At 40.6% G+C, this 16,009-nt stretch overlaps 1 protein-coding gene across 6 annotated transcripts in view; it reads right to left on the bottom strand.

Annotated features, from left to right (window-relative positions):
* The window catches only part of nme7 (NME/NM23 family member 7), a 177,248-nt gene that overhangs the window by 103,826 nt on the left and 57,413 nt on the right, over window positions 1-16,009 (bottom strand). For all 6 annotated transcript variants that reach the window (XM_080203801.1, XM_080203800.1, XM_080203802.1 and 3 more), the window contains exon 6: window positions 15,262-15,364. In XM_080203801.1, coding sequence (XP_080059927.1) covers window positions 15,262-15,364 — 103 coding nt within the window. The remainder of the gene's footprint in view (window positions 1-15,261; window positions 15,365-16,009) is intronic.

Raw genomic sequence — 16,009 nt, 5'->3', positions numbered from 1 at the left:
GTCACGCAAAGAAAGTACATAAGCCAGTCATAGGACAACTGAGCAAAACCCCTCAATAGAGAGAGAGAGAAAAAACACTGAAATCTTATATGTGATACTGAACCAGAGTTATTCACTCTTTAACAGGAAAGTTTGTACCAAATTGCATCAGATTTGCAGAGTATAGGAACTGGAAACTTAAGATCAGTCTAAATCCACCATGGCTGAATTTCCACAGCTGTTCACAGGTACGCTGGCACAGTGGTTAGCATGCTGCCTCACAGCACCTGGGACCCCAGTTCGATTCCCAGTTGGGTCACTGCCTGTGTTGAGTTTGCATGTTCTCCTTGTATCTGCATGGGATTCCTCCAGGTGCTCTGGTTTCCTCTCACAATCTAAAGGACATGCTGGTTAGGTGCCCAAAGTGTAGCAACTAGGGGAATTTCACAGTAACTTCATTGCAGTGTTAATGCAGACCTTACTTGTGACTAATAAATAAACAAAATAAAGTGCTAAGAAAGCTGAAGACAACATACTACATTTGTCTGAAACAAAGCCAGTATGTCTGTTTACATCCAGAAAATCTTGTCATCTACCATCGCCAAAGGTAAAGAAGGGTATTAACTTATGTTGAAGCAAAAGGTTACTTTATCTATGACAGAATCAACAAGTGGATGGTCACAGTGCCAAAACCCAACGGAGAGGACGCCTCAGCGTAGTTGATGATTTACACATCTATGATGAGAGATTAGTCATTCTGAGACTCAATATATTGCAAAGATATCTGTGCATCACAAAATGTTGAGCCAAAGCAGTACTTCTGTTTGGTGGCCAGGTCTCTCAAAGATATTAAAAGAGATGGTATTAAACTGTATTATGTGCTATTTGTTATCAGGAATCAAGAGAACCATTGATGTTATTTTCATTTCCATAAGACAATGGAAACATCCTGGGATGAACCTCTTTAAACACAAACGTAAAACGTTCCTGATCTAGTAGACTATTACGCGATATGGATTGAATTCAAGCACCTGCAGGGGCACACTTCTGAAGCAGTGATTACATCGCTGAAGAAAATATTTGTAACATGGAATCTAGGAGCTTGTAATCACAGACAATAGACTGCAGTTTGCCAATGAATGCTTTAAAGATATCACAACATTGTACGGATTTGTCGACATTACCAAAAGCATTGCTAAAGAATGATGACGACGTTCTGGCACTACCGAGCGACTGATTAACTCCACACCAAAATGTTTTAGCACCATGTGAACTCCTAATGGAAAAACTGATGACTCATCCTTCCAGCGCTTTCACAAATGCTTATGCCATAAGTACAAGCTGATAACTTAGGCAAATTGAGGAAGAAATAGAATGTATTATGTGAGAAAAGTCTTTTGCACATAGCACGTGGTTCAATCTGGAATACACTGCCTGGAAGTGTGGTGGAGGCAAGTTCAATTGATACATTGAAGAAAGCATTAGATGATTATTTGAATAGAAATGCTGTAAAAGGGTACAGGCAGAAGAATGGCACTAAGTTATGATGTCATTTGTAGAGCCAGTGCAGATGCGATAGACCAAATGGCCTCCTCCTGTGCCGCAACAATTCTGTGATGCTGTTTCTGTAAGTTTCACATTTGGTTGGAACCAAAGACAAGCATCACAAACATATGTGCCAGATCTCGAATGAGGACAGCCAGTTTGGATCCAAAACCAAGCTCGTTACAGACAAGTAGTTGAACAGACACAATATGTACAGTTGTACCTCATCCAAACAGATAATGGTACAGTGAAACAGAACAGACATGTACTAGTTCCTGCAGTGAAACAACCTTCTACACAGCGGGGGAAAGGGGAGCTGGAAGGAGAGGAGGGGAAGGAGAGATATATAATGGGGAGGACCTGAAACTTCAGGAAGATCTAACTGAGTAACATGCTGGTGAGACACAGAATACATCATCTCAGGAAGTATTACAATGTCATGATCCTGCTCTCTCTTGCAAACCTCATGGAAAGATGTTCCAAGAAAGTTGCCTCAGCAAACTGTAAATATTCTTGTGTTTGCAAATATGACCAAAAATGTTATAACTGCTCGTTTCAACTAAATAAGAAAAACAATCAATCTACATCTGAAAGAGAAAATATGTTAACATTTGAGTTAAAATATCCCATCTGAAAGGTAAACCTCTTTGAGATAGTGACTGGCTTCCAGCATTTTCTATTTTCAATACAAATTTTTAAGATTAAAATTTTTCTTTTATCTATAGATTGATAATATGGTTATAAAAATAAATTATACAATCTCCTAGAAACTACTACAGAGCTGCTGCTCTGAGGTACAAGTCACAAATAGTTTATTTCACTATTTTCCACTTGTTCATCCTTTACATCTCCCATTTCGTGTCAGTTCAGCATTAAGCTACCCTCACAGGAACCAGCCACATGTCTAAGATCACTTTGTGTTCCTTATGTTTCCATTGTAAGTACGTCTGTTGCTAGGATACATCGTTCCCACTGCCTAGCAACAGCTATTCCTTTATTCTAGTCATTGGGTGATCAGCCTGCCCAGAACTGCCAGAGATAAAAGAGTGCTGTGATTTTCCATTGCTGTGTTTCTGTTTAAGGAATCTGTAAATTATCCACTGCAATAAAAAAATAAAAATCTCCAAGGAAAAGACTATAACCTTTAGATTAGCAGGCAGGCATAAAATAAAAAATAAGTTTAGGACTTTGGAGTTCACGTGTTACTAGTGAGAACAAATTAGAGTACACATAAAACTTTTCATTAATTGTTAGCTAAATGAACATTCCAAATTGTAACAAAATACACCAGCAGAAAAAGACCAAGATAAACCAATGAAGTGGATGGTCAGAATGAGATTATTTGATGTTGGAATAACAAAACTATTACAACTTTGTTGCTATGAGTTGCTGAGATTAATATGGATGGATTAAAGATAAAGGAAAATATTCAAATATTCGTACAGGCTAATGCTGACAGCACACTGTCCTTGATATAACCCAATATGGATTACTGTAACTTTCAAAAGTTGACCTAGTATCGGAAATTAAATACGAATGGCCATTTGATACTCAGGTATAACTTTCTGAAGATATGGAATCAATTGTCATAAGCCTCAAATTTCTGCTCTTGTACTGCACCTTCTGTTCCAATGTCACTTTTGGGAGCACTTCTGATGTGATCTTGGGCTCCCCCTAAAGTCATGTAGTTAGACTACATGAAGCAGGCATACTAGACATTTAGGGGGAAATCTTCCCATCCTGCCCACCATGGGAATCATAGTGGGCAGGGGAGGGAGGCAGACCATGCAAAGATCCATTGACCTCAGGTGGACTTTCCAGGTTTTGGGCGGGGGGGGGCGGGGGGGCCGCAGCTGGAAAATCCCGCTCGACATGGTCTCGGGCAGCACAGTGGCATAGTGGTTAGCACTGCTGCCTCACAGCACCAGGGACTAGAGTTCAATTCTGACCTCAGGTCACTGTCCGTGTGGAGTTTGCACACTCTCTCCATGTCAGCATCAGTTTAATCCAGGCATTCTAGTCTCCTCCCACAGTTCAAAGATGTGCAGGTTGATTGGCCATGCTAAATTGCCGTTTAGTGTCCAAAGATGTGCAGGTTACGTGGCTTAGCCTTTTGTGAGGCACCTTATCAAACGCCTTCTGGAAATCTAAAAACACCACATACACAGGTCCCCTCTGTCTACTGCACTAGTCACATCCTCATAGAAATCCAATAAATTCGTTAAACATAACTTCCCCTTCACAAATCCATGCTGCGTCTGCTTGATCAAACCGTTCTTTTCTAGGAGTCTCGCTATTTCTTCTTTGATGATGGATTCAACCACGGATATTAAACTAACCAGCCTATAATTCCCTGCCTTTTGTCTGCTACCTTTTTTTAAACAGCAGCGTAACATTAGCCGTTTTCCAATCTTCCGGCACTTCCCCAGAGTCCAGCGAATTTTGATAAATAATTACTAAGGCATCCGCTATCACCTCTGCCATTTCTTTCAGAACCCTGGGATGCATTCCATCCGGTCCCAGGGACTTGTCTACTTTCAGTCCTGTTAATCTATCAAGCAGGACCTCCCTAGTGACAGTAATTGTATTAAGGACCTCATCTCCTACCATCCTTCTATCTACAATATTCGGCAAGCTATTTGTGTCCTCCTCCGTGAAGACTGACACAAAAAACTTATTTAAAGCCTCAGCTATTTCCTCATCACCCACCGCTAAATCCCCCCTGTCATCCTCCAAGGGTCCAACATTCACTCTAGCCAATCTCTTCTTTATATATTTGTAAAAACTTTTACTATCATTTTTTATAGTTGTTGAATTCAATGTTGAGACCAGAAGGCTGTAGTGTGCCTAGCCAGAAGAGATGCTATTCTTCCAGATTAAGTTGAGCTTCACAGAAACATTGCAATAGGCCAAGGACAGACATGTGGGCATGGGAGCAGGATCATGTGTTAAAGTGGCAAGCAACAGGAAGGTCAGAGTCCTGAGTGTGCACAGACAAAGGTGCTCAGCAAAGTGATCACCCAATCTACGTTTGGTCTATCCGATATAAGAAAACCACACTGGGAGCAGCGAATGCAATTGACCAAATTGAAAGAGATGTAAGTGAAATGTTGCTTAACCCTGGAATGAATTTTTGGACCTTGGATAATAAGCATGGAAGAGGTAATGGTGTAGGTATTAACACAATGTGGTCTCCCACCTGACCATCCCAACCACCACAACAAATAGGAAACCCTCTGGGCAACAAACATGACCAATCCTCATCACGTAATTTGTTACAACAGAAATTGAAGGGCTGAATGGTGTATGTCTCATTCTGCTGGGATGAGAATTTATTTACTTTTTCTGAAACACTTTGAAAGCTTTGAGAATTCTCTCTCCAATTTATTCCATTCAGACAAGTTGTGCATTTATCAATAGATGGTTCCACTGAGGTCGCCGTAAGTGACCTGGAATGAGCTGCAGGCAAAGTTCAATGCAACTGTCACTTTTAAACCACAGGTATCAGCTGGCCACCCAAACGATCGGAGACTATTTCAGCCACCAGCATGTCAAATATGGATGTGACAGCTTTACGAATCTCTGGAGACAGTCACTCCATCATCTGCAGATAGAACATGCAGACTCTGTAAACCCTGGTGGCATAGTATGGCCTTCCCTACATCCCTGTGCCTGCTGCTGCCTTCCCTCTACAGACCCTTGCTCATCAGCAGCTTATCCACCTCCCTGCAGCCGATGTCACTCCTGCATCTGGTCAGCTGGCTTTCTTCTTCTCCATTCCCATAGAATGCACAATGCCTATAGGGAACACCATTTCATGTAAAAAAAAAGGCCACAGCACCAACGTTTTTCATCTTCCTGAAGAACAGCCCTGAATCTGATCAGAGGTGTGCATGCAGCAAAAATATCCCAAATAACAAACCCTGAGCAGCCTCTCCTGCTAAAGTCAGGCATAGGCCCACTACCAGCTTTTATGCTCTCCCTTTCATTGGTCCCCAAAAAGAAAACAATTCATACCAACCATGTTTCTCACCTTATGGTATAAAATTGTGCCTGTGATAACAAAGTGCCATCTTCACACTGAGGACATCCTCCATTGTATTTTGTAGCACTCACAAACTGTTCATTGGGATATGCTCAGAACAGCTCAAAACTGCACCCAGGAAGCGCTGTGGGCAATCAGCGGCAGAATTGTATTCTACCATAATTAGTAAACTCATGGCCTGCAAATTCCCTCAGTCTACCATCATCAATCCAGGGGACCACCCTGATTTCAATGAGTAGAGTAGATGGGCATATCTAATGAAGAGGTAGCTATAACATATACTAAAAAACAGAAGCAGCACGCAAGGACTAAGTGACCACACAACGAATAAATCAGATCAAAGATCTGCAGACTTAACATTTGAGTAAAATTGTTTCCCTTGGTGGAGAATTCCAGAGACAGGAAACACAGATTCAAGATAAGTGGCAGAAGATGTAAAGGGAACATGGGGAAGACTTTTCTTGCATTTGTGGGACATGGGCATCTTTGGCTGACCAGCATTTATTTCCCATCCCTTGTCACCCTTGAAGTGTCTCACCTAGCCCATTTCATTGGCATTGAGAGTCGACCACATTGTTCTGGCTCTGGAGTCACACATAGGCCAAATCAGGTAAAGACAGTAGATTTCCTTCCCTAAAGGACACCAGTGAACTAGATGAGTTTTTCTGATAATCGACAATGGTTTCAGGGTCATCAGAAGATACTTAATTCCAGATGTCTATTAAATTCAAATTCTGCCATGGTGGGATTTGAACCCAAATCCCCAGAACATTATCCTGGGTCTCTGGATTACTAAGTCTAACAATAATGCCACTAGGCCATTGCTTCCCCTGGTGGGTGCCTGGAATTTACAGCCCAAGTTGGTGGTGGAAACAGAGACCCTAAAAGGCAGCACAATGGTTAGCACTGCTGTCTCACAATGTCAGGGCCCGGGATTGATTCCTGACTTAGGTCACTATCTGTGTGAAGTTTGCACATTCTCCCCTGTCTGTGTGGGTTTCCTCCGGGTGCTCCGGTTTCCTCCCACAGTCCAAAGATGTGCGGGTTAGGTGGATTGGCCATGCTAAATTGCCACTTAGCGTCAGGGGGACTAGCTAGGGTAAATGCATGGGGAGAGGACCTGGGTGGGATGGTGGTCAGTGTAGAATCAATGGGCTGAATGGCCTCCTTCTGCACTGCAGGATTCTACATTTTTTAAATAAGTACCTGGATCCGCACCTGAAGTGCTGTAAGCTACAAAGATATTCAGCCGGGAGCAGGAAGCGGGATTAGAAAGGGCACCTGGGAATCCTTGGGGTGGCATGGAAAAGATGCGCAAAATGACCTCATTCTGTAACTTTTCTATGGTTCTATGTAATTACTGATCTTGTGTATTCTGCATAATGCGAATAATTAGATTGTGTTTTTCTGAGCAAAGTTTCCACTTATCTGTTAATTATATTGATAATTTGAAAATCAATGGCTTCTTTAAAGCTCTAACAAAACTGCAAATTAATAGTCAATCTCTTTTATACGATCTTTGATTCCCAGTGGGATGAGACAGTGAAAGATATTTGCCCAGAAACACGGTAACACTGAAGCATTCTGAGCCAGAAGCATATTACATAGTTTTTAAAAATGATATCCAGAGCCCACATCAGAACAGGTAGCATGTCCTTTGCATGTGCAAATCAGGGATCCAATATGTGCTACCTTCTCTGCAGAATGATTAGCCTTAAACACAGTTTATTTAGGGAGCAGCTACATTCAGGAAAAAAAAAATTCTACATATTGTCTAACCAACTGCCTTTAAAAAGGAAATATACAAATTTGGAGGCAAGAACTGGAGGGGTTTGGGGGTTCTGGAGGCCTTGTTTTGCACTACTGCAGTAGCTAAAAAGCCAATTTGTGTCAGTTTTGTCACATCTCAGACTGAAAGAACAACAATCATCTTCACAGATTTAACTGCAAGAAGAACCTCATTAAATCTGCCACGCTGGCTAACTCCCTAACATGCAAAACAAGTCTCTGATTTTTCTGCTTGGTGCATGTAGTTACTTCATGACTTGTCATGAAGTTACAGATTTTCATTTTTTGAAAAATTAATTTTCAAAATTTTTAACTGAAATTTGAAATAAGACAGAACAAACTGTTTTACAATGCAAGATCATCTTCTAGTGAGAAGGTGAGAAAGGTAAGAGCTGCCAAAAATGAATGTGAAGAGAGACATCTGAGCAGACATCTAAAACCCATCTCTTGCTGATAGATATCGAGGGAATTTGGAAATGGTCTGAGTTCAAAGAAAAGTGATTCTGGGGCAAGAGATACCTGTTCGTTCCCTCTCAGGAATACACAGGAAACTGGGATAAAAGCCAGCTGCAGACCTTGTCTGTGTGCGCTAGTGTTGGATTGCGTGCGCACCCACGTGTGTGTGTGTGTGTGTGTGTGTGTATGTGTGTGTGTCTCCAAGTGCATCTGTGTATCAGAAGATGCGACAGCAGTCAGTCACCCCTGCAAAACCTGTGCAGGAAAAGTAGGTTTCTCTCTGTTGATGGGAAGAAAGCTCAGTAACAGCCACAAGCTAATAGAAATTGGACAGTTTTCCAACCACTCTGCAGAATTGAATGTCTCCAAACTAACTGTTAACCTGCCAAAGTTAACCCTGCTCAAATCACCTAACAGCCACAATATACCATCAACTTTCACAGACAAGCCAAAGATGGAAAAGGGTTTTTTTTTAAACTTTTATCCGAATTATAATTGCTAATCTGATCAGTGTGTGAATGTGTGTTGTGTTTTTCATAATTTTCTTGCTTATTAAAAAAAAAGCTCAAATTTACTCTTCATCTCAAGAAAGCCTGGTTAAGTTGGCTCCTATTAAAAGTACATACACTTGGACTGTGAACAGGTATTCACAGGAAAGGGATTTTTTTCAGCTAAATTAATCTGGTCTCGGTAGGGGTGTGGGAGTTAACTAAAGAAGGTAGCAGCTAATTCCTCATTACCCCGGGGCATAACAAAATTGGGGTCCCGTTTGGGAAGTTAACAAATTAGGGGAACTTATTCGGGCCCCAGTCTTAATAGACTCCATTCCTTAACAGACATATAGTACATAAAAGTTCACATTTAGGCACATGGTTTTAGTGAGAGAAATTGCTGTTTTTCAGCTTAAAATAAATCACAAATTGTTGTTCAAAATTGATTTTGACTTCATATCCACTGTGGTGGTCTCCTCCTGTGAATTTGTTGTCGCAGATCTACTTGCTTTCTCAGGAACTTTGATCATTGCATCAGGAAGTAACATTGTCCTCTCTAGAAATGATGTTTCTCCCTCTGGATAGCAAGCTGTGTACCTGCCATCAGCATCAGTGGCTTCAACTTCTAGGTTGTTGGATGTCAGCTTTATTTCAATCCCCACATCATGTGTTATAACGTGACTTCAAAAGAAATACCTATTTATATAAGGTTGTTGCTATCCATGCCAATATACTATTTCCAAAGCCATGACGTAACATTTTGAGGTACTCTGTCAAATGCCTTCTGGAAGTCCAAATACAACACATTGATTGGCTCGCCTCTATCCGCTCCACTTGAGACTTCCTCAAAAATCTTTAATAAATTAGTCAGACATTGTTTCCCTTTCACGAAGCCATGCTGACTCTGCCCGATTAAAATTATGATTATCCAAATGCGCTGCTATTACTTCCTTAATAATTGATTCCAGCAACAGATGTTAGGTTAATTGGCCTATAGTTTCCTGTTTTTTATCTGCTTCCTTTTTGAATAGGGATGTCATATTGGCAGTTTTCCAATCCATCTCCAGAATCCAAGGATTTTTGGAAAATTACAACCAGTGCATCCAGTGTCTCTGTGGCTACTTCTTTTAGGGCCTAGGAATGCAAGCTGACAGGGCCAGATGATTAATCTGTCTTTAGCCCTATTAGTTTGTCTAATATCACTTTTCCAATGATGGTACTTAATTCCTCCCCTCTTTGGCATATTCAAAGTATCTTCCACCATAAAGAATGATGCAAAATAGCTACTCAAGTCCTCTGCCATTTTCTTGTTCCCCATAACTATCTCTCCAGATTCATTTTCTAAGGGGCCAATGTTTACTTTGACCTCTCTCCTCCTTTTCACATATTTAAAGAAACTCAATGTCAGTTTTTATATTCCTTGCTCATTTGACCTCTCAATTTACTTTCTCTCTAGTCTTTTATTCTTCCTTTGCTGGATTTTGAATGTATCTCAGTCTCCAGGGCTATCATTGACTTTTGCCTCCTTATATACTTTTTCTTTCAATTTAATTCGCTCCTTAACTTCCTTTGTTAGCCAAGGTTGGTTTATCTTTCTCTTAGAATCTTTTCTCCTTACTAGGATATAGTTCACGAAGACTCATGAATTACCTTAAATGTCTGCCACTGCTTGCTTACTGCCTTTCCTGCTGATCTATCCACCCAGTCCACCTTAGCTAACTCTCTTCTTATTTCATTGTAATTTCCTTTGTTTAAGTTAAACACTATCGTTTCTGACCCAATTTTATTACTCTCAGACCAAATATTAAATTCAATCATGGGATGATCACTTTTTCCTAAGGGATCTTTTACTCTGAGGTCATTTATTAAATCTTCCTCATTACCCAGTATCAGATCCAAGACAGCTTGTTTCCTGATTGGCGCCACAACATATTGCTCAAGGAAACCATCTCCAGGACACTGCATGAATTTATTGTCGCAGCTACCCTTTCCAACTTCATTAACCCAATCAACTCAAAAGATTAAAGTCACCCATAATTATTACTCTGCTTTTTTTTTACATGCCCTTTTCCACATGTTATGCCCTCTGATGATGAAATTATCAGGGAGCAGCGTTTCTATTCTTATCCCCTGAGCATAAGGACCAGTAGCTTCCTCCATCTCTCAAACATCAACATTACTTGTGGCCTATTGCAGCATTGACCAATAGGCTTGCTAGTCACCAAATAGTGAATCACCCACAGACATGTGATGAATTCTCATGTAGGATGTTGGTTATATCCTAAGGTCAGTCCAATTGAAAATGGGTTGCTTTCCGATAAAAGCAGACCCTGTGACGTTCTATTCGTACAAGGAGACAGTAACAGAAATCTTTATTGTGCATGCAGATGATTTTCTGTCAGGAGGTTCAGAAGAATTTGAATAATTGGTGATCAATTAAATCGATAAGGGGTTCAAGGTTGGAAGGCAGGCTTCAGGGGTTTTTAAATACATTGGCTAAACATTAAGCAAAACAAGTCAGAAATGACATTGAGCCAACACTCCCATCTAGAAAATGGTAGTTGCATCCCAATAAATTGGGTCAAATTGTCACAAAAAGAGGAGCCAGTATTCAAGAAAAAAAACAATCAATTGAGAAATTTAATTGAGCAGTTGACCTATTTATGCACTCAGACTGGACCTGATGCCAGTTATGATGTGTTGGAGCTGAGTGCCATGATGAAGTATGCCACGGTAGAGGAAGCTCAGAGCAAACAAAATGTTAAAGAAATATTGCACAAAGGGCAACATGAGAAATGGGTGGCCATGGAGTGCTACGTTGATAACCGATTCCTGTGGGACGATGCCTATTCAATGAAAGTGTATCTGGAAAAAAGGTTAAGAACTGACCTAGCTAGCATTAAGTAAGTGTTAAAACGTGAGATTTCCCAGATACAATGGATCGACACAAGTCACCAATGATCACACTGTTTAATGGAAGTAAATGCCTGTTCCAAGAAATGACAATGTATTGGAAGAGGGACAACTAGTGTTATTACAGTAAAACGGAAAATTAATTTTTGCATTTAATTATGTGCATATAAATCTGGGAAAGGGAATGTGGGATTTATAATGTTATTGTAAACATTATAATGTGGTAAAAGAGCTCCCATTGAAGGATGTAAAAACATGTTGAAATATTTTAATTGTAACATCACACCTGGATGCTTTGTGTGATTATTTACTGCTGCTAAAAATAGGGGGAGATTCTCCCAAAAAAATTTTGTGCTGAATTTGCATTAAAACTGGAATAACTTCCGCTGGTTTTTTAAGCGGGATTTTCAAAATGAATTTCCCACACTTTGCGTCACAGAATACCTCAGAGTCATGATGAAAATCCAGGATCAGGGCTCATTCTCGCTGGAGAGGCCAGCAGCATAGCACTGAGGGGGCCACTACGCACGCGCCAATTTGTCAGAGCGGAGATCGGTGCATGCACAGTAGCCCCGGACTGGCAGCCTCTGAATCAGTGGTCAGCTTGATTGCTGATCTGTAAAGCAACACCCCCCCACCCCTATCACTAGTTTAGTGACCACCAACACCCCCCCCACCACCCCACCTCCCTGATCACTGGCCTCCTGGGTCAGCCCCAACGTTGCCCCTCACCACACCCCCCCTTCCCAATCCTGGTGGCAGTTCTGACCTCTCCCCAAAACCATATGGCCAGTCCCCAATCACTCACTTCCCTAACTCTGCCCACGAACCACTGATCCCAAGTGCAGAATGGCAATGGGACCCCCACCGATTGCCCTCCTATAGGTCTCACCCACTTGGTACTGGCAATGCATGGTAGGCAGTCACAATGTGTCCCTTAGGCAGTGCCAGGGGACCAGTCCAGCAATGCCCAGGGTCAAAGCCCCCGCCCCGCCCCCCCGCCCCCGCCCCCCCCCCCCCCCCCCGCCCCCCCTGATGGGATTTAAATGTGAATTTCAATATTTAAATCAGCTCTGCAACGATTTCTGACATGGAGCTGACAACACCGGAAATCCTGTCCCTGGTGACACACAAAGGTTGTGCCTAGCAAGGAACCCAGTAAATAGTCTCCGCTGATGTCTCGCAGCCCATTGCACTGCGAGAATTGCAGAGATGCTGCCACAAAACGGTGCATGACTGCTGATTTTTAGTCTTGGCCCTCAAGCCCAATTCATCTCAGAGATTGTTACAAGATTCACCCCATTCTTTGCATACATTTTGTATAATTCTCTGGTTAATATGGCGTGCTGATTGCTCACCCAACTTGTGGCACCAAAATCCTACTGGACAACAGTGGTCTCATGGGAGAGCAGTATCAACAGCTCAACAGAGGAAGGGAGCTCAACTGGATGAGTTAGCAAAATCTTAAGGTTTAGCAGCACTCAACTTGCACTGTGGGATTCCCATTTTGTATTGTGGCAGGAGTACAAGATAGAGGTTAAGTGAGCAGGTCAGCAGATTGGATTAATGTTTCAGTCAGGAGGCCTGCCAACATTACTGGGGATTTCCCAGGCATTTAGAAAAGGGATTACACCACTAAAAGCTGATACGTAGGCTGGATGCTATAATATTAGTTGAATTTTGATGAAATTGTTCAGAGGCAAGTCTTATGTTATTACTAAGATTTCCATCTTCCTTTTCACTTTAGATATTTTGGCTTCCATGTTTCAGACACATACATAAATAAGCTCTACCTTCCTACATTTGAGTGATTTCATTTCTTTAGATATTGAGGTGAATTTGCTGTGTGCCTAGGAAAAGAACATAAACCTTTTACAGTTTAATTCGGCCAATAGTTTTATCACATGTTCTCCCATAATCTTTCTAGTCTTTGTGAGGCAAGAGGAAAATAAAGTAGATTTTGACTTGAGCTTTAAATATTCAAACTCATTAAACAGTAATATTTTAACGCAAGCTCCAGCTATGACTTTTTTTTGCAGTAATTAAGCTTAGCCAGCACCTGTAGCAGAAAATAAACCGTTCTAAGCCACTACGCCAAGCGACACCGTTCTAAATCACTACGCCAAGTGACAACAAAGCTAAATGCTTAAACAGTCGTTTTTGTTCCTTTTCGTACCATTCCCTACAGTGAAATAATGTGATCATCTCTTCTCATATGCTTCCAACATATGGTTTAATAAATAAGTTCAAAAATAAACTGGATTGAGAAGAAAGTAGTCAAAGGGTGAAATATTTGTACAAATCATGGCTAGAGGAGACTGGACTATATCCATGCTCCAACGACTGTCTTGAGCCAAGCTGACTAATTGTTGAAATAAATATGATAAAATGAATAGGAAAGTTCTTCTCAGCGAATTCTAGCCTCTTAAAGGAGTCCATTCAGCTCGTGAATCCTTTAATGAGATGATGGCTGATCTTATTCTAACTTCATCCGTCCGCCTTGGCTTCACAGCCCTTAATTCACTTTGCAAACAAAAATCTATCATCCAGATTAAAATTATTAAATCGAGCTACCAACAACTGCTTTTTGTAATAACACCCATTCCTGAAAGACAATCCTTGTTCCCAGAAATAAGAGTGCGGCTTTATCAACACAACACCTGGTAATGTATCACTGCCTAGGAAATCAAATAGAAACTTTAGTTAGTGTCATATCTTAAGGAATTATGTCCTTATATTTCCTGGTCTTCAAATTCTGGAAGAATAAACACTCTTATCAAGACTTATGGCTTAGCCTAAGAGCAAAAAATCAGGTTTATTAAATCAGCAGCATTTAATCAATACAGTAGACTTAACATTGTTGTAAAACTTTATCTTGCATGTTTTCTGGTACAATAAAAGACAAAACACCTCACTCGCTCGCGATAATAAATATGGACATTTGGGGTTTATAGGTAATATTTTATCCACCATGGATGAAATGATATTTACTCTCCCTCCATTTTTGATCACTGTACATGCACAAAAAGCAGCCATTTATACACGGAAAATCCCATCAACAGAAATGAAACTACAATCATTGCTCTCTAGCTGAACTACATTAATCTGCCTTGGATCGCAATATGCTTAACATGCTTATTAATCTCAATTTTGAAATTTTCAGTTGACCCAGCCTCAACAATTATTTTGGGGAAGAAATATCTCCAGATTTCTTTTATCATTTGTGTGAAGAAGGGATTTTTGATATCACTCCTGTGGCCTCAGGCAACATCATAAAATCCCGCCCGAGGCCAACAGAGGTTTCTGTTCCGGGAACCTCGCCTGGCCCAGAATCGGGACAGATGAAGTGGTATTTTAGCCCATGACTCCAATCTAAGATTAATGCCCCTTGTTCTGGACTTCCCCAACACAGAAATTGTTTTTTCCTCTAATTACCTGACCAAATCTTTCGAACACTTGGAATACCTTGCAAGCCTAACCTCTGCAATCCATCCACAAAATGTAATGCTTTTAAATCCAATATAATTCTAGTAAATTTGCCTTCCAAAGCCAATGCATCCTTCCCAAGGGACAGAACAACGTTAGATGCAGTCTAACCAGAACTTCATCCAACTACAACATCATTTTCACTCCTTTATACTCCTTGTTTCTACTATTGAGGAAATGATAGCTATTGTCAATTTTTTTTTTATACTCAAGACTTACCTTTTACTGTCACATTGAAATGCCTTGACATTGCTCAATTCAAGATCGCTGCATAATTCAACATTCTTCTACGCAGAAACCCCTTTATCACAGTATATGTTGCCTGGGCATAGCTTTCCATGTTGAAAACTGGTGAAATCATATGCCTTTATATACAAAATGAACAAAATAAGGTCCATAGGGTTCTAAGAATTATACCAGAAGACCTCTTGGGAAGAAATGCTATGGAAAAATGAGCAAGGAAATCAAAGGATTGATCGATGTAAATTCTACAAAACTGCAGCATTTTTCATTTCCTTCTGATAGAAAGTAATGCTTTTTCCACTATAACAAACTTACCTTCAGCAATAGCATGCGGTTTTATAATGCATAAGGTGCATTCCATACATGTTGCTGTATTTGATGGCCCTTTACCAAGCAATGGGAAAAATATCTCTAGCTCCTATAAAAACAAAAAAATACAAAATTAATTGAATAGATTAATACAAAATTAAAATACTGCCAATCCTGGAAATGTGAAATAGAAATTAGTTCTGCCAAAAGGTAATTGACCTCAAACATGGGCGTGACCTTTCCAGCTTGCTGCACTAGTGTGCGAGACTTTCGTGCCAGGTGTGAACTGGTCTTGTGCCATAGGCCATCTTTCTGGCCCTGTTTTTCCCAAAAAGGGCATGAAGCCAATTTAATTATTAATGTCATATTAACATGATGGATGGAGGGAATGGAGATGCCTACGCAATGCAGTCAGCAGCCAGCTTCTCCGGTGAGCTTTGTTCTGTTTTCTATTACCCTGGCTTTCCCTTCAAAAGGACAATTGTACTCGCCTCAACACCACCCCAGCTGAGAGCACATTCTTTAGCACAAATTAAGTATTAAGCAATCAGTCTTATTGCTCTGTAATATCAGTGCCATGGCATACAATGTTTTTACTTGCAAAGTAACAAAATTTAATCAAAAAGAACTTTTACAGGCAAGTCCTCATTATTCTAGACAACTTGAGCAAATTCATTATTTTTGAAATGCAGTTATGTTCACAGTTAAATATAACAACTTGTAAATATCAGAAAATTTAAAATTCAGGCACAAC

This window comes from Carcharhinus amblyrhynchos, chromosome 15, assembly GCF_965287045.1.
Source record: "Carcharhinus amblyrhynchos chromosome 15, sCarAmb.v2.hapA, whole genome shotgun sequence".
NCBI lineage: Eukaryota > Metazoa > Chordata > Chondrichthyes > Carcharhiniformes > Carcharhinidae > Carcharhinus > Carcharhinus amblyrhynchos.
This window is presented reverse-complemented; position numbering and strand designations above follow the sequence as displayed.